Source organism: Nematostella vectensis, chromosome 2 (genome assembly GCF_932526225.1).
Source record: "Nematostella vectensis chromosome 2, jaNemVect1.1, whole genome shotgun sequence".
In the NCBI taxonomy this organism is placed as follows: domain Eukaryota; kingdom Metazoa; phylum Cnidaria; class Anthozoa; order Actiniaria; family Edwardsiidae; genus Nematostella; species Nematostella vectensis.
This window is the reverse complement of record NC_064035.1, coordinates 10,310,293-10,335,685: the sequence shown is the minus strand read 5'-3', so window position 1 is coordinate 10,335,685 and position 25,393 is coordinate 10,310,293. Positions and strand designations below refer to the sequence as shown.

Here is a 25,393-nt window from a genome sequence, read left to right as displayed (position 1 = left end):
AATATCAACCTTGATTTCTGACCATTACCAAAAAAGACACAAAATTCCCACCTTCAAACAAAGACAAGCGAACACAGATCAAGTCACAAATAGATACCTTTATTGCGCTCCGTCAGGTCCCATTATGCAGCCATCAGCCACAATAATCAATGCTAAGACCTCCATTAGAAGCGAGTCGCCATCTTTAGGCTATATTGCATGCCTGCACTGAATCATGGGAGTCTTGGAAACACCTTCACAGAGAGGCAGGCAAACTCCTCCCCCATAATCGTAACAGTTTTTTATAAGTCTCTTTGCCCAAAAGCCAAAAAAAAACATTTTCAGGTTCAAGGAACACAGAATAAGCCGGAAAACAATTTTTGAATAAGGTTGGGTAGCAAAGATGTTCCACATTGAAGAGTATGAGGTCATCCACTAGAAAATTCCTTTCTCTTTCGGTGTCTCCCAAACAAGGGTTTATCCACCTCAGCGTGCAAACATCCGTAACAGCATTAATTATGCCCAATTAGACTTCAGGATGTCCTAAGGCACTCTCCAGATGTGAAAAAGCTGTATTTCTTAAGAAAATCACCAGCAAAACTGTTGGCTGTAAAGGCTGTGGCAGTGCCGTCGCTAGACAGAAAAGGCACCGCAGTGCATTGTTGGAAACTTCGAGGCATACCGTCTTGGGTCAGCGGTAGCTTCTGGTAGTGTTGGACTTGAAATAGGGAGAGGGGGTTCTGTTTTCAGTCTGTTTTTCTTGCAATTTTGCTCAAAAGTACCAGGAGTGAAAGGGTTATTACACCCGACTACTTTAACAGCTGGAGGCCATAGCGCAATAAGCTTTGCAATTTGTAGACGTTGTTATACGACGGTGCTTGCTCATATTCTAATGAAGAAAAAAGATCCTCTTGCCATGCCCGGTTACCTTAAAATGCAACGACAATCAACCACTTGAGTTGGGAAGGGGAAAGGCAAAGTGCAGTAAGAAAATGAAATCAAACCTGAGGCTTCCGAACACAAAAATCCGAGCAGACAAAAAATCGGCCATCATTTTCATCACTTTTTAAAAAAATCGGCCATCATTTTCATCACTTTTTAACTTTTCCGTCCCTTATTGTCTATTTATACAGAAGACAAGACTCTAAGCGATCCAAAAGCTTTATTATTTTTTAGTCGCCTTGCTTGGCAGATGCATTTAGCAAACGTTTGATTCGATGATTTCAAAAACATATTTGGTCCACTCACCGTTGCCGAACACTTGTAGAGGTCACGATGGACGACTCCCCCTGCACCACGGCCATAATCTCTGACATTCAGTAACAAGGGCGAAGCAAGGCACCACAGGAGGGACCAACTATTTAGCGAGAGATTAAAAACAATTGGGGATAGGAGGCGTACTTTTACTGGCATAAGAAATTCGGGTACTCACCGAAGACAATGTGCTGGCCATTACGTAAGCTTTGTAACTAAGCTGCAATTAAGGTATTTCTATTTGTTTGTTCTCAAAGATTTTCAAGCTGACTTTTAAGACAAGCAAAATAACGGATAAGGTCACGAGGCTAAAGAACTTGATATTGTCCTATTGATGTCAGTAGTGTAGGGTTTCTCTAAGTACTGTTTCAATGCAAAACAAAGCATCAAGGTAGCGCCAATGCAAAATTCACACGGACACTAAGCGGTTAACACACACTCCAAGCAACCTAACGACAAGATAATACTATTTTTCAAAAGGGCAAAGGTAGGTTTGTATGAAAATGACCGCGTTACCCAGTATCTTCACTAAAGGGGCAGGGCATTGTGTCTGTCTGCACAAAATCCTGTAATGATTTTTGTTGTAATGGGTTGTAATACCACCCTTGTACACATTATGGCATCGAGAAAATGATAAATTGTGCAAGAAATCTTCCGATTTATAGCCATTTTAAAAGGATTACGTTTTTCAAAGCTTATGGCCCGCAGAATAATTGAAAGATGACGCCAACAAGGCTGGCGGCAAAGCGACTACTTGACAATACAAGCGCGGTCAAGACTCGAGTAAGATCGGAATTCTTACACCTCTTCTATTAAAGATAAATGGAATCGGCGAATTTTGAAAAGAAGAAAACTGCCCCGGTTCTGCATATAGTTATAATTACTGTAATCATACAGTAATTCAAGATCCGATCATGGGAGATTATTCTATGTTCATGAGCTGCCAGCTATGTTGATTTTCTCATGTTTACGTTTCTACGTGAGCTAATGTTTGCATTTACGATTAATGGCCATATTCAGTCCTAAGGTTGTACCACAAAGGGAATATTCAGGAAACTCTAGAGGGGGGGGGGGGGGGGGGTAGAGGAATTCTGAAAACTAACCTCGTCCCAATGCCCCTTTTCGATGCGCGGCTTGCCCCGTGTGTCGTTACGTTTGATTGCCGCTAGCCAAAAGATGTCTGCACTTGAAACAGTCCGAATATATGGGATGTTGAATAGCAAAACAAAATATTTGGTCGGTTCCCTGAGGGTAGATTTGGTCGGTAACCGCAGGGTGTTTCTAGGGCACTACAGTACGTCATGGATGACCCAGGGATCAGTACCAGCAGTACTTCATGTAGGGTTAGGGAGAAAGTGACCTTCAAGGCAATTAGGCAATTATCGGGACCAACAAACAGAAACGATAGGGTTCACAAATATGACATTCAAATTAAAAGGTTTTTCTATCATTTTATTCCTCAATGTTGCAGATGGAGTGTAAGCGTGATGCTATCAAGGCGTTAAGGCAGAGGCTCGGCGTGGAACCTGTCGTGTTCATATACTTCGTCTGGGTGTTCAAGATGATCCCTATTATGAACATCTACATCTATTCGCGCATCAGCGAAGACAAAGGCTTTCCCTACATGAATCTTACTAATGGGGAGGAAGGGTGTGGCGCTGAGAATCATGGGAACGCGACCGATGATCGGCTAAAACTACTGGAAATAGAGGTAGTGTACAAAATCAGTAATAATCAGTAAAAGTCTTAACATAGATTCAACAAGTATACTTTTACAGGTGCTTAATTAGGTTCTGTACCGTATGCGCGCGCCTCAGAGCGCAATTATCTGCCCGATTTTTATTACGACTATACAATATCATTATGTTGCGCGATACCGTATTTTGCTTGTCCTACAGCTCACTTTTGGTTCGTGCCCCCATTTTTGGTTTGCTCTTCACAGGTACAAACTGAGACGTCAAGTCTTATTCTCTATTACATCATAGCGGCAACTATGACAACATTCTTCATCGCGCCTTTCATGGGGCCCTACACGGATAAGAAAGGCCGTAAGCCTGGGCTGGTAATCGCTCTCACGGGGGCAATGGTAGAGACGATACTCACCCTACTTATTCTGCACCTGAAGCTTCCTCTCTGGACTATGATTGTAGGCGCTTTCATAAATGGTCTTTCTGGCAGTATCAATACCATTTTGCTGTCCGTGATGTCTTACATTGCTGATAGTGTGAGTCCGGAAAGACTTGGATTTCGATATGGTAAGGTCTAGGGCTAGAATCCCAAACCAAACAAACCCTGGACTTGCCTGGATTGTCCTGGCCCATGGTTTTTATTCCGTAGCCGTGGGGATGGACAAAACTCAGTAACAAGACAGCACAGTGATCGGAAAGCTTTGGCTCAATTTTGTTATATATTGTCTGAGACAAATTCCTCACTTTGTTTCCGTGAAAGAATAGGGCCGGCACAGGCCCGTAACCGGGGGGGGGGGGGGGGGGGGGGGTTTCGGGAGATTCGGAGCAACCTCCCCCCACTTGACCTGGAATACTTTTGAGTACCACTGCGCGCTAGGACGAGCTACCTATAAGAAAATGGTCCGCTAAATGGTTAAACGAACTCCCCCCCACCCCCCCACCCTCTCCCACACACACACACACATACACGCTGATAAAACGTACCTGGTAGGTACAATACTACCATACCATCGTTCCGCCAAACACGCTGATAAAAAGGACCACGTAAGTACCGTACCACCAAACACGCTGATAAAAAGGACCACGTAAGTACCGTACCACACAACACGCTGATAAAAAGTACGACGTAGGTACCTTGCCAACAAACACGCTGATGAAAAGTACCGCCCCCTATTTTCAGACATTTGGCTTAAAAATAACAAGAAATATACAAAAAATATAAGGAAGAACAGTAAGTCCGGCCCCCCTTTCTTGAAACTTTTGCTTCGGCCCTCCCTTTTTAAACTTCTGGATCCGCCCTGTATTCCTTGGCAACCAGGATGCGGTTCCAAATTAAAATTCCCACCTTTCTTGTGTATTTCTATAAAGGTTTCTTGTGTATTTCTATAAAAGCTGTTCTTCTTATTTTTGACATTTCAGCGGTCATGCAGTTCACAATGTTCATAGCTGGAACAGTCAGCCAACTAACCAGTGGATTGTGGATCAATAACTTCGGCTTTAAGATTCCCGTTTGGTTTCTTTTGGGCTGCCTTTGCGCGATCCTTGCATACGTCATATTCTTGTTAGAGGAGACGAGAATCCCCGAAAACAAGAGCAAAGTCCGATTATTTGATCCCAGTAGCATCAAAGTATTCATACGAGTATTCACTAAAGATTACGATGCCGGCAGGAAGAACTTATACATGATCCTCACGTTTCTTGGTATTAATATCCTGGCAACGGTGGGAACTGGTACTGCGCAGTTGCTCTTCGTATTGCTAAGGCCACTTTGCTGGGCACCGAGTCTTATTGGCTATTACCTGGCGTACAAGTACTTCACTGGTGGTCTGGGTGGAGCGGTGATGATTTCGCTACTCAAGAAGTGTTTAAATGAGCTCAACATCGTCCGAGTTGGGTATATAAGTGTGATGTCTGGTTTGCTGCTGTTTGCGTTCTCTGATAGAACGTGGATGGTGTTCTTAGGTGCGTTTATCAGAGATCTCTTCATTTAAGGGTACAAATCAGTCGGTCGGTTATTTAGTCTATTTCACGGTCTAAGCATGCGTCTTTGTTCTCAGGTCCTGCGGTTTCCTTTGCTCGGGGAGTCACTGATCCTATCTTTCTCGACATGTCTTCTAAGATTGTTAGCCAAGATGATCAAGGTACGGGAAAGAGACAGGGAAATGGAGTGAGAAATTGGTAGCGCCACTAACAGCATTCACCGGGACCACCTACCGAAAGCGACCAAGCGGTCGCTTAACAAAGTTATCAGCGCATTCGAAACGTTATCAATGTGAAAATAAAAGAAGGCCCTGTGACTTTAAAAAACTTGGCCTCTTACCCCCTTCAGTTATTTTACAGGTGGTTGCTTAAGGAGGCTCAAAACGAGTTTTATTTTTCAATACTAACGTCTTTTCACTGGCAGATTTACCCCAATACAATCTTGATGCGCGCTCAACTCGTTCGTTGTCACTACCAAATCCACCCCCTCTCATCCCCTCCAACAACTGCGTTCTTAACGCTGTCTCATGCGCGTGGTTTCCAGGGAGAAATCACTAGGTTGCACCTGCTTTGAGAGTCAACCATTTGCATGCGATGAAACCTACTGCGGCTCCCTATATGTTCAAAAGCGATCATCGAGCCACCTTGAACAGCCTCTGTTAGCCTCCATTTTGTCATTCTAGCAAAGTAGTAAATGAGGAAAAGCATCCATTCTAATCGGCGGATTTGGGGATGCCAATGCGACATTTTCGACTAAATTTGGTAAATAATGTATAAAACTTTGATTTTAGTTGGTTATTTCGAGATTTGGATACATTTTGTGCCTTCCAATATTAAATGAAAACAATAACAAATGCGTGGCCAATAAGGGCTCAAGAGGTACCAATGCACTTTCGATTCTGTAGTTCATTGATGTTCTTTCTCAGGCTCTCTGTTTGCCGTCGTGGGAATCCTCAGTACAATAGGAGAGCTCGTAGGAACCAGTCTATTCAACAACATCTACCCCATGTCCCTCAGATTCGGATTTCCAGGGCTAGTGTTCGTAATCAGCGCCGGAATATTCCTGATCATCCTTTGTGCTACTTTGTAAGTACCCTCATGTTTTGCACTACTCAGAGTTTATACTCGACTATACTTGATTTATATTTTGATACTGGTAGCACGATCCATACAGTGCAAACTGCACATAACGGACATGAAGCGGAAACCCCCTATATAACAGACACTTTCGAAATGCGATTTTAGATTATCAATGAAACTTTATAAATAAAGCATCCATTAAGCGGACACCTCCATAAAACATACTTTTTCTCGGTCACGAGGGGGTCGGTTATCTGGATGTTAATCATGCATCTATCCATAAATAACTTACCCCCGCCAGCCAATCAGAGAGTGCTTTTTATCAGCATTGTTATATAAAGATAGAGAACGTGACAAGGCAGGCAAGCTGTACTCATACTCCCACCAATCAGCGATGAAATTCACTCGTGTTTAGGTTTTAGAGGCATCGCATAATTAGTTAAAGTACCACTAAAAACGTTTTGCAGTGTTTCTACCACATGGGTATCAAATAACTTAATTTATCGTAATTCTTTAAGTTATTTGGTAGGGAACAAAGGAAAACTATAGGAGTGTTATTTGGTACATCTTAATTCACATGGCTTTCAAAACCGGGATCTTGCCTGTTCGTTACCCATGATGCGACGCAAGCTACTACACACATTGACGAATCTTCCAACCTTATGTTTGAAGAATGGCGTATAGTATACATATTCGCAATATACTTTTTGTTAGCTATGCATAGCATAAATTCCAATAAATGGAGTTTTGTTTCATCAATGACAATCCGTAACATGCTGGTTTTTCCCCAGCTTTTTGGTTCTCCCAGCAGACATTTTGGGAGTCAACACCAACCAAGACGAGAAAGACAAGGCAGAGAAACGGCATAAGTACCGCCAAGAAACGAAGGAAAAAAACGTAACGGAAGGGCTAATTCTAGATACGACTACTGTGTAAACATTGTAGGCTACAAGAAAGAATAAGCTTTCACTGCTAATAAGTATTTTTCATTTTACTTTGGGAATTTATCAAGTACGCTTGTGACGATTGACATCATTTAGTTTTTCAATCAAATGTCTTTACACTTAATTCTTTTATACATTTTATATATTTTCAATGTTTGTAACCATTGTATCTATACAGAAACGTTTGTGTGTCTATAAAAATCCCAGACACGAAACAGGCCGTGTCTGTTGGTTAATATGAAGGAATTTGATCTTTGTTTTAAATCATGCGAAATCATTGTCTTCACCAGCACTGCTGACTATACACTAGTTCATACGAGTAATGTTCTTAAACGAGCTGTCTCGTATTGGCTACGTACTCTATAATGTGGTCATAATTCCATTCGTCGTACCAGCGACAGCTGCCTTGCTCGTACATATCACAGGAGACGCGAGGTTGATCGGGCTTGCGCTTAGGGAGGTCCGGCTCTCGTGGGCGGCTCCCAAGGGCCGGGAAATTATGGTAATAGTACCTTCGAAATAGAAAACAAGAACACAATTACGACATCTTATTTTTGAAGAGGTGGAGCACGGTTGTCTCAGTGAATTAGGCCTCTAATAGCTATCATGATAGCTTCTAAGCTTATGTAACGATTCGGAATGGTCTCATGAGTGAGTTGAAGATAACTGTGTTTCTAGCCTAGGAACAGAAGACGGTTTTCTAAAATACGTAAAAAAGTGGGTCCGTCTCTTCAGGCAGAATAAAATAAACGCAGTCTGGCAGCTCATCGTCTGCCCTAAGCCAAACACTGCACTTCACAGTGAATAGATCGTTGGACGCAAGCAAACCGCCCCCTCCCCTCCCATTCTTCCTTCGCCTCGTTCCCTAAGTGTTCTCGTCCCATGCCCTACATCCTGGGTTCGTGATGATGGTATTGTTCTCACCATCGCTGAATGATGTATTTGTGCCCCTTGGTTACTTGTTTGGCGTCATGTAGTGATAGAGGGTCGCAGTTACCCCGCGCGTCCATACTGTTCCAGACAAGAGCCAGGCCCTTCTTGGGCTTCACTTTGATGCCAAGAAGTGGGAAATCCGTCTCTCCTCCTTCTTCGACATCTTGAAGGTAGACCAAAATGGTCGCGTATCTGTCGCGTTTTTCTGGTTCGCCCTCATACACGACGCAGTCCGTGTGACTCTTGTATCCTGTGTGAAGAAAAGCAAAGGAGATCAACTATTTACGTCCATTTTCCCTCACGTCATGGTAGTTTATAAAAAAAGTAATGGCTAATGAAAACCACCTAATTGAAACCAAGGCTTAAATACTTGACGTTAAGCTTTAGGCTACTTTTTTTCTGATTCTGATTCCGAGTCTGTATATGATTTTCAAGCTCATATTTGTATCTAAATTAAGTTAATTAACCCACGCCCCCTGGCGGCTCATTTTTTCCAAACATTCAACAAGAGGGCATTAGACATCAATATCTGCTTATCCAAGTTTGAGTAAAATCGAATGTGTTTTTTATAGGGGTCGAGTCTCACAAACATTAAAGACATACATGGACTCAAAGCATGTTTATAAGAAAACTCACCCACTCCGATGGGATAACCAGTAATTTGAAATTTCCCGCCGTTTTCTTCCCTGAGACCTGTCGCGGCCTGGATCCTCTTAGCATACATGGTCGAGAATTTGTTCTCTCCTGTGTAGAAGGCCATGCTGTGGCTCCATTTGAAGTGATCTCGGAGTTTACCAGAGAACGTCTCGTTCAGACACGTCGTGCCCATCGTAAAGTCCCGTTCAGACACTTTATAAGCCAGCTTCAGCTCTTTTAGGTTTTTCCTTAATGTGTCCACACCGTCAAAGCACATGATTGGTGTCATTTTATCCAGAATTTCTAACCGCCTTTTATGGACTTTGACAAGGTTGTCGCATTCATAATCGCTGAGAAAGTTCTCGATGGTGTAGGCCTTGACTGAACTCTTTGCATTTGAGTGTTTTAATTCTTTTATTGTTATCGGTTTCCCTTCAATATTGATGCTTTCCATTTTTATTTTTTTCTGCACAGATAATTTAAAGTTTTTAAACTCTGGTGGAATTGTTGTAGGGTTTCCTGAAAAACAACAACATTTGATATTCTTTATTACATGATATAAGATCCCAAGGGTTGACTCTCCCATAAAAAGTCACATACGCCAGAACACCTCAGTCACCATGAATTTAATAAACATTTATTGGATGAGTTTTTAGTGATATCCAGAAAAAATCAATGTTGAGACTAGTGGAATCAGGTGAAGCACAAGGCTGGGACTGATATTCCACTTGGCGAGAGATTGTTTATTCTGGATATCACTGAAACCATATTCAGTAATGGTTTTATTATAAATTGATTCATTATAACACACTTTCGCAGAAACAAAATTTATTGGCGATTTGCACAAAGACGTACCTACTCACAATCGTATCTTCAAGCCCTAGGCCCAAGATGCATTGCATGTGTAGAATCGCTAATCTGCTAGACCCTTGGATTGCATGATTCTCAAGATAAAGCGCACGCCAATCAGAATTGACATATCGAGCACAATGTATAATAAAGGGTGCTACTATTATTTTTTATAGGCATTAAAGATGAAAAGGGGATCTTTGGTTGACAAGAAGTTTGATTTATATTGTTTGGGTTGGGCTAGAGGGCACCCTTATGGATAGCAGATTTTCTGAAAGATCCAAACAAATAGTGGGGAACTGGTTTTTGTATTTTATCTTCCTTCTCCTAGCTTGCAGTGATATTTTTTTTTCTTTTATTTGAGCAGAGACCTCACAATAAATTATCTGGGGATTGTGTAAGGTTATCCTCGGCCTCCAACAAGATATCAAAGGTGTAGAAGATCTCCTTGATATTAATTCCTTGAAAATAATTATTTATGTTACGATTTAAGAGTCTTTGCGATCTATAGTTGATATGTGTTAAAAGTTGTTTGTCCTTTCATTATCTATGGTAATATACAATAATCATTCATGTAAGTTTCTCAAACATTTATTTGACAAACATTATCAGAATTTGCTAACTATTAAACACCTGTAAAGCTGGTTGTGAAAAATACATAATGTGAGACAAAGGTGGATGTGACTATGACACAAAATCCTCTCACTATGCAACAGGAGAAGCTGTATCCCACAAATCGAAAATAAATAGAATGAATAAATTAACTGCTGAAATCAATTAATTCTAACATCGACTTCCATAATGCAGCATCATTATTTGTTTCTTTTTGGCTTTGCTCCTGTCTGTAGTAATTTGTGTAGATTCAAGCAAAGAGTGAAAAATAAAACAAGAAACAAAAAAAAAAAATAGGCTCCATAGGCTCGCAATTATAGATGCTTCAAAATACTTTGAAGTGGAGATAAAATCCCATGTAAACGTACGGTAACCCTAGTGAAAAATCACCCTTTACCTTCGGATGTCGGTATGGTTTTACTTGATTTTGGAGGAGAGTTTTTTGTCTTTCCTGTATGCGGTAATCCACTAGAGGTAGCTTGAAACTTGAAAGCCACGTAAGCTAAGCCGGCAGAGAATCCTATGATTAGAAGTAAAGCCATCCAAGTTTTGCGCCATCCCGAACTGGTATCATATTGTAAATTCTTTTTCTTGCTGCTTACTTTGCCTTTGCTGGTGTCATTTGGCGACAGCGACTTAGTCGAAGGACGCTTGAACGTTTTCCCCATGATGAACTCTTGAGAAGTTGGGGAGACAATAGTAAAATTATTATTTATGAACTAAATACGATATGTCTTCATCATCTACAGCAGCTGCACCTATACTAGCAATAATCGACAGGCTTCCTTCCCTGAAAACACAGGTAGCCCACGTCACAAAGGCAAATAAAATTTCATTATTTTAAAACAAGAGCATTAATCCGATTAGCGTGATTATTTTTGTCCAATTTCAATGTCAGTGTTTCTCGATTTAACGATTCTTTTTCGTCAATTACCAAAAATATCAAAAATCCTAATAGTTTAGATACAACGCTTTTTCGATATTTCGGTCCCTTTCAATATTGTTAAAAAGTTCTACTGTAGTGAGTATCGCTTTCATATTCAAAGCTACTACAACGTCATGCTGAGTTTTAATTGGCCGTTTTTTTTCTACTAGAACGTATATAATACATCCATGCGAATAATGCGACAAGCGTCATCCCCAAGGGTCTCTTTCAAGCGGGGGATAAACAGCAGATTGCATTTACACATTTTTTTTTTTGATAAAATAGCATTGTTTCTTTGTTTGTCAAAAAAGGACTCAATCCCCTTTCCAAATTAGTCGAGAAAGCACCCGAAAGACTACAAGCAAGCTGTAGAAAAACAGGATGGTCTGTGTAGGCATGGTGTAGCAAGGTATAATTCAACACAATAAAATTTTAACATTCTATAAAATTTCAAAATAATACCACTAAACTTTCTCGCCCCCAATTTCATTTACTAGTACTAGTAATTTAATTTGGTAACTCAGCTAATATATGAATTCCCAACACAAGGTTGAAAGGTTTCTTAAACGCCTCTGTGGAACAGAGTAGTTGCGCTGTCTAGCGAGGGGAGGGTGGTTCTGATGTAAACTGTGAGCTGATCGGCGATCGTACGTGATGCCATTACTTACTCAATTTCACACAACAGTTTGGACATTAGCTTTTGGCTTGAGTTCTATTTAGTGACTACAAATTGCATTATTAGCTTTGGCCTAAAAATGTAAAAAAAGAAAACATTTGAAAAGAAAGAAAGAAACATTTGAGTCAGAAAAGATATAACGAAAACACTGATGTGGTGGTTTTAAAGAGAAAAATGCTTTGAGATGTCAAACTGCGATGTTTTATCGACTCGACCAACATAGTATAATTGAACACAACGACCAAAAAAAGCCGACTTGATTGATTCTTGAACAATTGATAATAGGACAAGGCCCTTGCCAAGTCGTTGATACTATGGATATAATTATTTGACTTTGTGATAGTAACAGTTGCAGAGTTTTCCAATGACAAATTATCATTCATTTCTCTCACGCTTCTCCGAAAAATCGCCAGTCGCATAGTTCAGTGATGGTTTTCCTTTTTCATTTTGATGTTTTTATTTTTTGAGCACGCACCCTGTAATTCCTTTGATTATGTTCCTTGTGAGATCTTTGTTCGATCACTACTATATGTTACATAGTACAATTCGTTTTTAGAACGATATTTTTTTAGTCAATCTCTCTTGTTTGAGTTAATTGTTTCGTAACTAAATGCAGGACGCCATAAGCTACCCTTGAAAACGTTCGCTTTGATTGGTAGGCAAAGTTATCAGAAGAGTCCTATGATTGGTTTACGTGTTAGTGGGTGACGCTTCGCCCCTAAGCCCCAAGACTGTTTTAACAGTTAAAACAGCTAAAACAGTTAAAACTCCCCTTGTAACCGATCTCGTCTCAGTGCGATAGTACAGCAACAGAACTGCGCTACATCGTTCGCAACATGAGACTATTTTTTGTGTCCAGCATTCTATCTATTTTCTTGTTCTTGTTTCTGAGTATTTCTCATTCCGAGCTTATGTACTTTAATTTCATAGACATTCCCGCTTATGCTTTGGTGGGTTATGTCGTTGAAGTGTTTAACACCAGTAATCTTGTCAACTGCCACATGAAGTGTTTGGATGTGAGTTCTTGCTTGTCTTTGAATTTCGGCAGACGAAGCGTGAATGATTCCCAGTTCACTTGTGAAGTCAACAACTCCACACATTTGCTTCAGCCACTTGGTAAAAGGCGAAGGCCAGGATTCACCTACTTTGGCTTTCCGGTAAGTACGAGAGTTCACCCTGTCAGACACATTTTCTATTCCTTATTGACGTTTCGAAGAAAAATTGTGTGAGAAAACTTTTTGCAACAGAAATTGTGCGTGCGCGTGCCATGTGCATTAATTAACTCGCGGGCGATTAACTCTCAAGAGAAGAACATGACCACACGTTATCACAAATACTCCTCCCCCTAACACTCAAAACTATTTCTAATTTTTATTTCGACTGTCGTTTCTTTTCCTAAAACAACCCGAATAGCGGCCTTTCATTACACCGTTCTTCAGCAATTACGCTCATCGACAATAACACCACCACATTTCTTTCATTCTCTTCCGTTCCCACCGTCACATCCACCGTCACATACACCGTCACATACACCATCACATCCACCGTCACTCCAAAACCGAGCATATACTACTAAGAAAGACTTCCGAATTGGCCACAAATTAAAAGCTGTGCTCGATCAATAAAAAAAGCCCGCTCGCATGCTCTCGATAATTACAATATATGCTCATTGCTTGTTGTAATGAATTTTTTGTAGGATAAGTCCTTCCTAAATTTTAAATTTTCTAGATTAAAATGCACAGAAACCTAAGAAGGATTATTTGAATCGCTTTTATCTAACTCCTCCTACGCTAATTCTGGATTAAAAATTCAATTAAAATTCCGTTGTAACAAAACAACATATTCCTTTGAGAATGTACAATTTTTTTCTCTTCTTTTCTGTTTTTTCTGAGAAAAAAAGTGTGCTTTCCCAGGCAAGAGAAATAAACGATTAAAAAAAAACAAGACTGTTGACATTCTTTTTTTTATCTTCTTTCTGGGAGTTCTATGCAGGGAGTATAGAAAACAATCACCATTCAAAAAAAAAAGAATGTGAATAATTGATCTGGTGAGCAGACGAAAATCTCGAAAAATAACAGATAAATGCTGATATTTTTTTAGCAATAAAAATAAGACCACAACGATCTCGTGAACAAAATCTTAGTAAAATGCTTTTCGAGCCCTGTTTGTTATTCTGCTTCACGCGTATAACGTTTGGGCTCCCTGTGTTATTTTAAAATATCTTAAACTTTATGTCCGGAGTCGGCTAGTGTACTGGCCTCTCCGTGTATGTATGAGAAGAGGTACATCATGGTCTTCCGATGGCGTTCCGATCGTTTCTGGTCGTACGACCAAGTCGGCTGGTGGAATTACCGTATAGTTTGCTGGTGGTCTACGGTCGGGTCGTGCCACTTGAAGTAATGGTTCCGATATTTTTTAATTGTTTTACATTCAGCTAGAGGTTGGACCATAAATTTGTTCATTAGACTTCGTTAACGGAAAGCTCGCGCTCGCGTCGCAGAATTCTTATCTCCGGACTTACAGCCAAATTCGTTGTTGCGCGACCTCATCGGCGATTCCAAACTGTAACTTTGCGTCAATATCGTTTGACTCCATCGCTGGTGACTATAGTCACAGGCGCGTACACAGGGGGGGGGGGGGGGGGGGGGGCGCAGGGTGCACGAGCACCCCTACCCCCCTTGGCCGGCAAAGAGTGGGTCATTTCGTATTGAAGTATCGTCAAATACTTTCTTTTATCCATATGATTCCTATGACTGCGCAACCCCCACCCCTCCCTCAGTCAATCCTGGGAAGGCGCCTGTAGTCCAACTTCACTTGCTGTGGGTTTGCCGCACCGCGTATGATTTGCATTACCCTGAGTACCAGAGGCTCCGAGCTTCACTTCAAGCGCCGACAGTCGTTGTCGCCGCTGGTGACTCTTTGAAGTGAAGCTTGGGGCCTCTGGTACCCAGGGTAGATTTGCATAGACCCGTCCCACAGTCTGATTGACTACGCGCTATTCTTAAACGAGACGAGGATTTTGGAATCGCCGAGGTCGCGCAACAACGAATTTGGCTGTCAAGGGCATTGTGCCCTCAGTTTACATGAACGAAAGTGTTAGTATTTGTTGAATACAGTAAAACCTTTACATAAAAGTATACTTTCGGAACCGAATAATTTATCCTTTTAAAGAGGTTTTGTTCAGAATGTTTGACTGAAAAAATTTGAGATTCTGAGAACTGTCTGTTACATAGGGCGTCCGCTTATGGAGCTTCCACCGTATGGTAACTAATTTACTTTTCTCCGTTTTCAGGATCCGTGTTTTTCAAACCCTTGTCTGAACGGAGGCACGTGCATCTCTGACCTGTCTAAATGGACGTACAACTGTAATTGTGGTCTGCCATTTCCAACAGCGCCGTACTTGGACGAGCACTGCGCAATAGGTAGGCCGCCCATAGCGCCCCCAGATAGTCACTTCAAACTGTTTAAAAGCCGTGTAGTCTCTTCAAAATCTCCCCACCCCTCCCGTGGCCGCCAAAAAGTGGGTTTTCTTATTGATGGGTATGTCCATATTATATATAATATATATCCCCCCCATGAAATACTGGGTACGGTGCCATCCCCCCCCCCATCAAATACTGGGTACGGCGCCATCCCTCCCCCAGCAAATACTGGGTACGGCGCCATCCCCTCCCTCCAGCAAATACTGGGTACGGCACCATCCCCTCCCTCCAGCAAATACTGGGTACGGCACCATCCCCTCAATCCAGCAAATACTGGGTACGGCACCATCCCCCCCCAGCAAATACTGGGTACGGCGCCATCCCCCCTTCCCGCCAAAAAGTAGGTCATTTCTTATAAAGGAATCTTCAAATACTATCATTTTTTTTTCAAATGATACGTATAACTGCGCCAATCTCAGCCAATCCTGGGTACTCGCCTGACTTTGTGTTTATTCTTATTTGCAGACCTGCAGGTGTATGCTGGAGGCTTGGTTCGTAACGTGTTTCATGCTGGGGCAAATAGTCCCTACATTTTCACCTTCCAACAAGCCAAGCGCTTGTGCCAAAAGTACCAAGCTCGGCTGGCCACAGACGCAGAGGTCGAGGATGCGTGGAAATTCGGCTATGAGTTTTGCGCGTATGTAGGCATAGATATAATGGCAGCTTCCACACCCTTGTAATAAGATGGGTTTTTAGAATAGCGGAGGTTTTTTGATAAGCCGTCCGAGCTGTTGCCGTTGTTGCATATCAAAAGAACTTAAATGTAGTTTAAGCAACTTTCACGGCGATAGAAATTTCAGTGAGAAACGAGAAAAGATAGCTGACTCTTCCTATACAACGCATTCGTCCCCTTCCTCGATAAAAAATAAAAGTTGTTTTCAAATTTAAATCAAATTTATTTTATAACTTCAAATACAACTAATCATGGCGGATCGGTTCAGTAAAACAAAAATTAAGTAAAATTACAATGACGAGATAGGAATATAAAAGCACAAACACAAATGAAGAAAAGTATAGTAACAAAAAAAAGTATGGGAGAAGGGAGAAAGGGAGGAGATATAGTCATTTCAATAAGAAAAGCATATAGAAGGATAACGGATCTTCGTTAGAACACGAAATGTATTTAAATCTATTTGTTTTCACATAGTTGGTTGGTGTGAGTAAAATATATCCGACTAATGTATTTCACGCTCTTGCAATTATCCATCGTGTTCTGCCGTTGACTTCTACGATATTATATTACTTACTGTGACTTCCAAGTTGATTTATTACTTACTGTGACTTCCACGTTGATAAATTACTTACTGTGACTTCCACGTTGATATATTACTTACTGTGACTTCCACGTTGATATATTACTTACTGTGACTTTCACGTTGATATATTACTTACTGTGACTTCCACGTTGATATATTACTTACTGTGACTTCCACGTTGATATATTACTTACTGTGACTTCCACGTTGATATATTACTTACTGTGACTTCCACGTTGATATATTACTTACTGTGACTTCCAAGTTGATTTATTACTTACTGTGACTTCCACGTCGATATTTTACTTACTGTGACTTCCACGTTGATAGATTACTTACTGTGACTTCCACGTTGATATATTACTTACTGTGACTTTCACTTTGATATATTACTTACTGTGACTTCCACGTAGATATATTACTTACTGTGACTTCCACGTTGATATATTACTTACTGTGACTTTCACGTTGATATATTACTTACTGTGACTTCCACGTTGATATATTACTTACTGTGACTTCCACGTTGATATATTACTTACTGTGACTTCCACGTAGAAATATTACTAACTGTGACTTCCACGTTGATATATTGCTTACAGTGACTTCCAAGTTGATTTATTACTTACTGTGACTTCCACGTTGATATATTACTTACTGTGACTTCCACGTTGATATATTACTTACTGTGACTTCCACGTTGATATTTTACTTACTGTGACTTCCACGTTGATAGATTACTTACTGTGACTTCCAAGTTGATTTATTACTTACTGTGACTTCCACGTCGATATTTTACTTACTGTGACTTCCACGTTGATATATTGCTTACAGTGACTTCCACGTTGATTTATTACTTACTGTGACTTCCACGTTGATATATTACTTACTGTGACTTCCACGTTGATTTATTACTTACTGTGACTTCCACGTCGATATTTTACTTACTGTGACTTCCACGTTGATAGATTACTTACTGTGACTTCCAAGTTGATTTATTACTTACTGTGACTTCCACGTTGATAGATTACTTACTGTGACTTCCACGTAGATATATTACTTACTGTGACTTCCACGTTGATATAATACTTACTGTGACTTCCACGTAGATATATTACTTACTGTGACTTCCACGTTGATATATTACTTACTGTGACTTCCACGTTGATATATTACTTACTGTGACTTCCACGCTGATATATTACTTACTGTGACTTCCACGTCGATATTTTACTTACTGTGACTTCCACGTTGATATATTACTTACTGTGACTTCCACGTTGATATATTACTTACTGTGACTTCCACGTTGATATGATTATTACTTACTGTGACTTCCACGTTGATATGATTATTACTTACTGTGACTTCCACGTCGATATTTTACTTACTGTGACTTCCACGTCGATATTTTACTTACTGTGACTTCCACGTTGATATATTGCTTACAGTGACTTCCACGTAGATATATTACTTACTGTGACTTCCACGTCGATATTTTACTAACTGTGACTTCCACGTCGATATTTTACTTACTGTGACTTCCACGTTGATAGATTACTTACTGTGACTTCCAAGTTGATTTATTACTTACTGTGACTTCCACGTCGGTATTTTACTTACTGTGACTTCCACGTTGATAGATTACTTACTGTGACTTCCACGTTGATATATTACTTACTGTGACTTTCACTTTGATATATTACTTACTGTGACTTCCACGTAGATATATTACTTACTGTGACTTCCACGTTGATATATTACTTACTGTGACTTTCACGTTGATATATTACTTACTGTGACTTCCACGTTGATATATTACTTACTGTGACTTCCACGTTGATATATTACTTACTGTGACTTCCACGTTGATATATTACTTACTGTGACTTTCACGTTGATATATTACTTACTGTGACTTCCACGTTGATATATTACTTACTGTGGCTTCCACGTTGATATATTACTTACTGTGACTTCCACGTTGATATATTACTTACTGTGACTTCCACGTTGATATATTACTTACTGTGACTTTCACTTTGATATATTACTTACTGTGACTTCCACGTTGATATGATTATTACTTACTGTGACTTCCACGTTGATATATTACTTACTGTGACTTCCACGTTGATATATCACTTACTGTGACTTCCACGTTGATATGATTATTACTTACTGTGACTTCCACGTTGATATAATACTTACTGTGACTTCCACGTTGATATATCACTTACTGTGACCTCCACGTTGATATATTACTTACTGTGACTTCCACGTTGATATATTACTTACTGTGACTTCCACGTTGATATGATTATTACTTACTGTGACTTTCACTTTGATATATTACTTACTGTGACTTCCACGTTGATATGATTATTACTTACTGTGACTTCCACGTTGATATAATACTTACTGTGACTTCCACGTTGATATATTACTTACTGTGACTTCCACGTTGATATATTACTTACTGTGACTTCCACGTTGATATATTACTTACTGTGACTTCCACGTTGATATGATTATTACTTACTGTGACTTCCACGTTGATATAATACTTACTGTGACTTCCACGTTGATATATCACTTACTGTGACTTCCACGTTGATATATTACTTACTGTGACTTTCACTTTGATATATTACTTACTGTGACTTCCACGTTGATATATCACTTACGGTGACTTCCACGTTGATATATTACTTACTGTGACTTCCACGTTGATATATTACTTACTGTGACTTCCACGTTGATATGATTATTACTTACTGTGACTTCCACGTTGATATAATACTTACTGTGACTTCCACGTTGATATATCACTTACTGTGACTTCCACGTTGATATATTACTTACTGTGACTTTCACTTTGATATATTATTTACTGTGACTTCCACGTTGATATGATTATTACTTACTGTGACTTCCACGTTGATATAATACTTACTGTGACTTCCACGTTGATATATCACTTACTGTGACTTCCACGTTGATATATTACTTACTGTGACTTCCACGTAGATATATTACTTACTGTGACTTTCACTTTGATATATTACTTACTGTGACTTCCACGTTGATATGATTATCACTTACTGTGACTTCCACGTTGATATATTACTTACTGTGACTTCCACGTTGATATGATTATTACTTACTGTGACTTCCACGTTGATATATTACTTACTGTGACTTCCACGTTGATATGATTATTACTTACTGTGACTTCCACGTTGATATAATACTTACTGTGACTTCCACGTAGAAATATTACTAACTGTGACTTCCACGTTGATATATTGCTTACAGTGACTTCCACGTTGATATATTACTTACTGTGACTTCCACGTTGATATATTACTTACTGTGACTTCCACGTTGATATATCACTAACTGTGACTTCCACGTTGATATATTACTTACTGTGGCTTCCACGTCGATATTTTACTGACTGTGACTTCCACGTTGATATATTACTTACTGTGACTTCCACGTAGATATATTACTTACTGTGACTTCCACGTAGATATATTACTTACTGTGATTTTCACGTTGATATATTACTTACTGTGACTTCCACGTTGATATGATTATCACTTACTGTGACTTCCACGTTGATATATTACTTACTGTGACTTCCACCTTGATATATTACTTACTGTGACTTTCACGTTGATATATTACTTACTGTGATTTTCACGTTGATATATTACTTACTGTGACTTCCACGTTGATATGATTATCACTTACTGTGACTTCCACGTTGATATATTACTTACTGTGACTTCCACCTTGATATATTACTTACTGTGACTTCCACCTTGATATATTACTTACTGTGACTTTCACGTTGATATATTACTTGCTGTGACTTCCACGTTGATATATTACTTACTGTGACTTCACCTTGATATATTACTTACTGTGACTTTCACGTTGATATATTACTCACTGTGACTTCCACGTTGATATATTACTTACTGTGACTTCCACGTAGATATATTACTTACTGTGATTTTCACGTTGATATATTACTTACTGTGACTTCCACGTTGATATATTACTTACTGTGACTTCCACGTTGATATAATACTTACTGTGACTTCCACGTAGAAATATTACTAACTGTGACTTCCACGTTGATATATTGCTTACTGTGACTTCCACGTCGATATTTTACTGACTGTGACTTCCACGTTGATATATTACTTACTGTGACTTCCACGTTGATATATTACTTACTGTGACTTCCACGTTGATATATTACTTACTGTGACTCCCACGTTGATATATTACTTACTGTGACTTCCACGTCGATATTTTACTTACTGTGACTTCCACGTTGATATATTACTTACTGTGACTTCCACGTTGATATAATACTTACTGTGACTTTCACGTTGATATATTACTTACTGTGACTTCCACGTTGATATGATTATTACTTACTGTGACTTCCACGTAGATATATTACTTACTGTGACTTCCACGTTGATATATTACTTACTGTGACTTCCACGTTGATATGATTATTACTTACTGTGATTTTCACGTTGATATATTACTTACTGTGACTTCCACGTTGATATGATTATCACTTACTGTGACTTCCACGTTGATATAATACTTACTGTGACTTCCACGTAGAAATATTACTGACTGTGACTTCCACGTTGATATATTACTTACTGTGACTTCCACGTTGATATATTACTTACTGTGACTTCCACGTTGATATATTACTTACTGTGACTTCCACGTTGATATATTACTTACTGTGACTTCCACGTCGATATAATACTTACTGTGACTTCCACGTTGATATATTACTTACTGTGACTTCCACGTTGATATATTACTTACTGTGACTTCCACGTTGATATATTACTTACTGTGACTTCCACGTTGATATATTACTTACTGTGATTTTCACGTTGATATATTACTTACTGTGACTTCCACGTTGATATGATTATCACTTACTGTGACTTCCACGTAGATATATTACTTACTGTGACTTCCACGTTGATATATTACTTACTGTGACTTTCACTTTGATATATTACTTACTGTGACTTCCACGTTGATATATTACTTACTGTGACTTTCACTTTGATATATTACTTACTGTGACTTCCACGTAGATATATTACTTACTGTGACTTCCACGTCGATATATTACTTACTGTGACTTCCACGTTGATATATTACTTACTGTGACTTCCACGTTGATATATTACTTACTGTGACTTTCACTTTGATATATTACTTACTGTGACTTCCACGTAGATATATTACTTACTGTGACTTCCACGTTGATATAATACTTACTGTGACTTCCACGTAGAAATATTACTAACTGTGACTTCCACGTTGATATATTACTTACTGTGACTTCCACGTTGATATATTACTTACTGTGACTTCCACGTCGATATATTACAGTGATTTTCAATATGCTGCGAACTTTCGTCTACAATTTCCAACCGCTTAACCACTTTCTGACTTCCGTCATTCAAAATAACATTTGGTGCTTTTTGCTTGGTCAATGCCTTGCGCAGAAGGGGCGTGTTGAAGGGCATTCCAGAAGCGCTAATAGAAAGGATTTAAAGATTTTGATTGACGGAAGCCAGAAGGTGATCCAAGTCCCCAATAACACCGTTTGTTTGCACAACAGGTGGGGGTGGGTTGCCGATGGCATCGTCGTCCTGCCTATACGTAATCCTTCTGGCGACTGCCTAAGCACAGCAAAAGTTCACAAACAATTAGAAGTCTCTACAGTGACCGGCAAGTCTAATGCTTTCTGCTACAGGGAAACAGGTGCGTTGACAAATATCAACAAGGGACAGGAGGATACAGGCACGTTAGACAGAATTACCTTATAAGAGGGGTAGGAGGGCCTGAAACATTTTAACATTTTCTAAACAAAAACTGGGCAGGGAGGTGTGGGGGATGTTGCGCGTCCTCTACAACCACCCCATCGCGCCGGTAGAAGCTGGTGGCCGGACCAGTTCCGACAAATGAATGGCAGTATGAAATATAAAGGGCTTCATTATCCATGGTTTAGAAACAAATCCAGGCCTTACGGCGGGAAGGGGTAAATTCAACAAAGGTATTCCTGTAAGGGGACAAGCTTCCTAGGCCTGCCCTTACTACGCAAGCATTGATAGCATTATTACCTAACTTGACTTATCAACAACTGACATGTATTTTTGACAGACAACTGCAACGAGGAGGGCTGGTACCAAAACTTAGACAAGTGTTACCGCTTTTTCCTGGATAGCCATGTACGCTGGGCGGAAGCATCACGTGTGTGTCACGTGCACGGTGGTGTCATGGGCGTGTTCAACTCCATTGACAAGCTTGATTTTGTACGCTATCACGTGCCGACCCTGAACAGCAACATCTCACACATCTTTGTAGGACTTCGAAAGGTTTGCAAAAACTCGGGCATGTCAGCTTCATTTGCATGAAAAGCTATAATGATTATAACTTTTCATGCAAATGAAGCTGACATGCCCAATGCCAGAGCCCCCCCCCCCCCCCTCCTCATAATGTATTGCTATTCTACGGGCCTGATCATCTAACCAAGAATCCCCAATAACTCCAAATAACGCTTTGTGCGTTTGTAACAGGCCAGATCATTCCAATCCTGAACACCCGAGATAACTCGTACAACATTTTATTAACATTTTGTGTTTCTTACGGGCTTGATCAGTCCGCCCCCGACAACTCAAAGCAACTATTTGTGTGTCTGTTTTTGTTTTGACAGACTGGTGAAGCATGGACGTGGAGCTATAATAATCTTACCACGACACCACAGCAGTGGAATGCAGGTGCACCAGCTTCGGCAGGACCTCTGGGAGCTGTTGCTATAGTAACCGGTAGGCTCGTTGACATGCCTGACTCTGAAGATCACAAGCTTCCCTTTGTCTGCGAGAAAAGTCTGCCGTAACAGGAGTAGAACAGCAACACTTTATAATTGCCGCAAGAAGAAAAAAGACGAAACTCCCCTGGAAAAACGTCAAACAAAAGAAAACAGCGATATTTGACCCGTTTTTTTGTAGACAGTGGCTATAATATCCCCTCAAATATTTTTTGTTGTTTTCACCGTCTAATTAGCGTAATTGAGGTTGCTATGTTGCTAATATCAGTTTTTACTTAAAGAAAGCCAAGGAAAAAAGTCAAAACAATTGATTTTCAGCACCATTTTTCTGAGCTAAGATGTTAAGGTTTTCCAAGAAAGCTATTCAATAGCTATTGCACCCACTATTTTATTCGCTATTATTATACACATTAAATAAAGATAAAGATTGTCTAGTGTTGACGGAAAACCCTGTCATGGGCTTTCAAAATATTTAATAAAAATAAGAATACACCACAATATCACTCAAGTACGGGTAATAGACTGTGATAGCAACCCATCTTGGCCCAACTGGTGCCAATGTGTTTATGCTACCTAGTGTGCTTTAAGCTCTCAATTAAAGGGAGCTCTTACTTTGTAATCTTTAATTTGGGAAAAAAAGAACTCATTTAAAATAAAGGTCACTAAAACTCAAACTTGAAGGGGAGATTATAATCCTGTGGTTCTTGGGAAAACTATTGTTTCAACGTTATCGAAGCATTTGTAGTGGGATTTCATGAAGGCCTGAGATGTCCCATGATAGCGTGACAGAAACACAATTATCCAATGACGTCACGTCATGCCACCAAAATGGCGGAATATACAACATGTCACCTTTATTGATTAAACAGCAGTAAGGTTGTGTTTCGACGAACTTAGGAAAGACATTAACATTAACATCCCTTAGATTAACTTTGCTGATGTGCGATTTTTCTGAGTAGCCAGGAAATGGATAGAGAAAATTGGTATCTTCAGTTGAAAATAGTATGATCTTTTTTTGACCTCGTATTTGCATAAGGAGTCCATGGTTTCTATCATAGTGCAATGGGGTAATGTTTCCTGCGGTTCCTACCCATAATTGGGTTGTATGTTGTCGAAAAATGGCTGAGACAAACTGCTCAAAATTGTTTTCATCGTCTCCGGATTCTGTGGCTACGATCGGAGAGACTTTGTCGAAAAGTTCGCGCATTTGAGAATCGATGCAGATATCATTGTGAAGAGCAGTTGGCATTGAAGACGATCTGAAATACAGTCTCTGATTTTCGGGTCTGTTGTTAAGATTACTTTCAAACACTGCATTAATCATCTCTTCAGCAGTGAGCATTTTCCTTGATGTAAAGTCATTGTTATCCACAAAGCGTTCGTTGTCGTGGGAGACCATAACAGATAATGTTTGGCAAGTCTCTCCCAGGCGTGTTTTCAAATATAGCGGAGTCCACATTTGGCAGGGTTTCCAAGCCTTTACAAAACCTTTAAATACTACTGGAGCTCTACTTCTGAAAAAATGGTTAAAAATGTCAGGGCTAATGCTTTCCAAAACCTTTACGGGTAAGGGACGAAGACCTACTTGCTTTTCCAGACTAGGTGGGTCTGCAGCGCCCGCCATTTTGAATCCGAGAAGAACTTAAAGCCACAGGGTAACCCAACCCTCGGTTTTTATTCTAGTACGTTAAAAAAAGGAATAACTATAGTCAGGACTACTACTTTAGACAGTAATAGGGTTTGTGAAAATTACCGCGCGCAAAAATATAAACTTCTGCATATCAGTATCAATTTTACAATCTCAAAACACTTATAACACAATGATGTGAACAAGACATTCAAATTTCTTTGTTGAGACCAGGGAAACGTTATCCAACAAAGGGCCTTGTTCTTAGGACAAGATAACCTCCGTGAAAATCTCTTGAACTCGTGTTTGTACAGGAAGCTTGTTTCTGTTAGCAGCTGCTGCTTATTAACCTTTTGCGGCAATTTCGATATTTTTATTTGTCGTGTTACGGTACATATTACATGTCTGTGTCATGTAAAATGTTGTATCCTTTTCCGCGTTTGTGCATAACAAGATAAATCTAAAGTGATTATAGCATGATCTTGATTTGTAATTTTTATTTTGAATAAAATAGTCGGTTACCCGGTGGCTAGAAGCAACAGTGCTCAAAAGTTGGCTGCAAATTTTCGAGACTCTA

At 39.7% G+C, this 25,393-nt stretch overlaps 4 protein-coding genes across 5 annotated transcripts; 2 read left to right on the top strand and 2 right to left on the bottom strand.

Annotated features, from left to right (window-relative positions):
• The first annotated feature begins 1,363 nt into the window (after positions 1 to 1,363).
• Positions 1,364 to 7,171, top strand: LOC5521178 (proton-coupled folate transporter). Of its 2 annotated transcripts, none has more exons than XM_048724067.1 (7): positions 1,364 to 1,464; positions 2,705 to 2,944; positions 3,176 to 3,488; positions 4,341 to 4,883; positions 4,979 to 5,062; positions 5,828 to 5,987; positions 6,773 to 7,171. In XM_048724067.1, exons 2-7 carry the CDS (start codon positions 2,705 to 2,707, stop codon positions 6,915 to 6,917), a joined length of 1,485 nt encoding a protein of 494 aa, XP_048580024.1. In that variant the 5' UTR covers positions 1,364 to 1,464; the 3' UTR covers positions 6,918 to 7,171. The 2 variants fall into 2 exon arrangements, with proteins under 2 accessions (XP_048580024.1, XP_032222360.1); XM_032366469.2 differs by lacking the exon at positions 1,364 to 1,464 and adding an exon at positions 1,503 to 1,720.
• On the bottom strand, positions 6,952 to 10,742 carry LOC5521292 (probable prolyl 4-hydroxylase 7). The gene is made up of 4 exons (XM_001641049.3): positions 10,353 to 10,742; positions 8,495 to 9,013; positions 7,850 to 8,108; positions 6,952 to 7,437 (listed from the first exon to the last, which is right to left on the bottom strand). The coding sequence occupies exons 1-4, from the start codon at positions 10,621 to 10,623 to the stop codon at positions 7,254 to 7,256; spliced, it is 1,233 nt and encodes a 410-aa protein (XP_001641099.1). The 5' UTR covers positions 10,624 to 10,742; the 3' UTR covers positions 6,952 to 7,253.
• Positions 10,743 to 12,202: 1,460 nt separating this feature from the next.
• On the top strand, positions 12,203 to 23,687 carry LOC116604292. The gene is made up of 6 exons (XM_032366470.2): positions 12,203 to 12,713; positions 14,849 to 14,978; positions 15,504 to 15,675; positions 21,981 to 22,123; positions 22,523 to 22,737; positions 23,076 to 23,687. Exons 1-6 carry the CDS (start codon positions 12,393 to 12,395, stop codon positions 23,256 to 23,258), a joined length of 1,164 nt encoding a protein of 387 aa, XP_032222361.2. The 5' UTR covers positions 12,203 to 12,392; the 3' UTR covers positions 23,259 to 23,687.
• Positions 23,688 to 23,862: 175 nt separating this feature from the next.
• On the bottom strand, positions 23,863 to 24,900 carry LOC5521294 (lysine-specific demethylase 8). Its single transcript, XM_001641050.3, has one exon. It carries the CDS (start codon positions 24,811 to 24,813, stop codon positions 23,917 to 23,919), a length of 897 nt encoding a protein of 298 aa, XP_001641100.1. The 5' UTR covers positions 24,814 to 24,900; the 3' UTR covers positions 23,863 to 23,916.
• Positions 24,901 to 25,393: the final 493 nt, after the last annotated feature.

Excerpts from the sequence above, each read along its gene's own strand:
- LOC5521178 (XM_048724067.1), top strand. The coding sequence starts at position 2,705 with ATGGAGTGTAAGCGTGATGCTATCAAGGCGTTAAGGCAGAGGCTCGGC. Across the intron at positions 2,945-3,175 it reads TAAAACTACTGGAAATAGAG|GTACAAACTGAGACGTCAAG; the intron begins GTAGTGTACAAA and ends TGCTCTTCACAG. Across the intron at positions 4,884-4,978 it reads AACGTGGATGGTGTTCTTAG|GTCCTGCGGTTTCCTTTGCT; the intron begins GTGCGTTTATCA and ends CTTTGTTCTCAG.
- LOC5521292 (XM_001641049.3), bottom strand. The coding sequence starts at position 10,623 with ATGGGGAAAACGTTCAAGCGTCCTTCGACTAAGTCGCTGTCGCCAAAT. Across the intron at positions 9,014-10,352 it reads AACCATACCGACATCCGAAG|GAAACCCTACAACAATTCCA; the intron begins GTAAAGGGTGAT and ends GTTGTTTTTCAG. Across the intron at positions 7,438-7,849 it reads AAATACATCATTCAGCGATG|GTACTATTACCATAATTTCC; the intron begins GTGAGAACAATA and ends TCTATTTCGAAG.
- LOC116604292 (XM_032366470.2), top strand. The coding sequence starts at position 12,393 with ATGAGACTATTTTTTGTGTCCAGCATTCTATCTATTTTCTTGTTCTTG. Across the intron at positions 12,714-14,848 it reads TCACCTACTTTGGCTTTCCG|GATCCGTGTTTTTCAAACCC; the intron begins GTAAGTACGAGA and ends CTCCGTTTTCAG. Across the intron at positions 14,979-15,503 it reads GGACGAGCACTGCGCAATAG|ACCTGCAGGTGTATGCTGGA; the intron begins GTAGGCCGCCCA and ends TCTTATTTGCAG.
- LOC5521294 (XM_001641050.3), bottom strand. The coding sequence starts at position 24,813 with ATGGCGGGCGCTGCAGACCCACCTAGTCTGGAAAAGCAAGTAGGTCTT.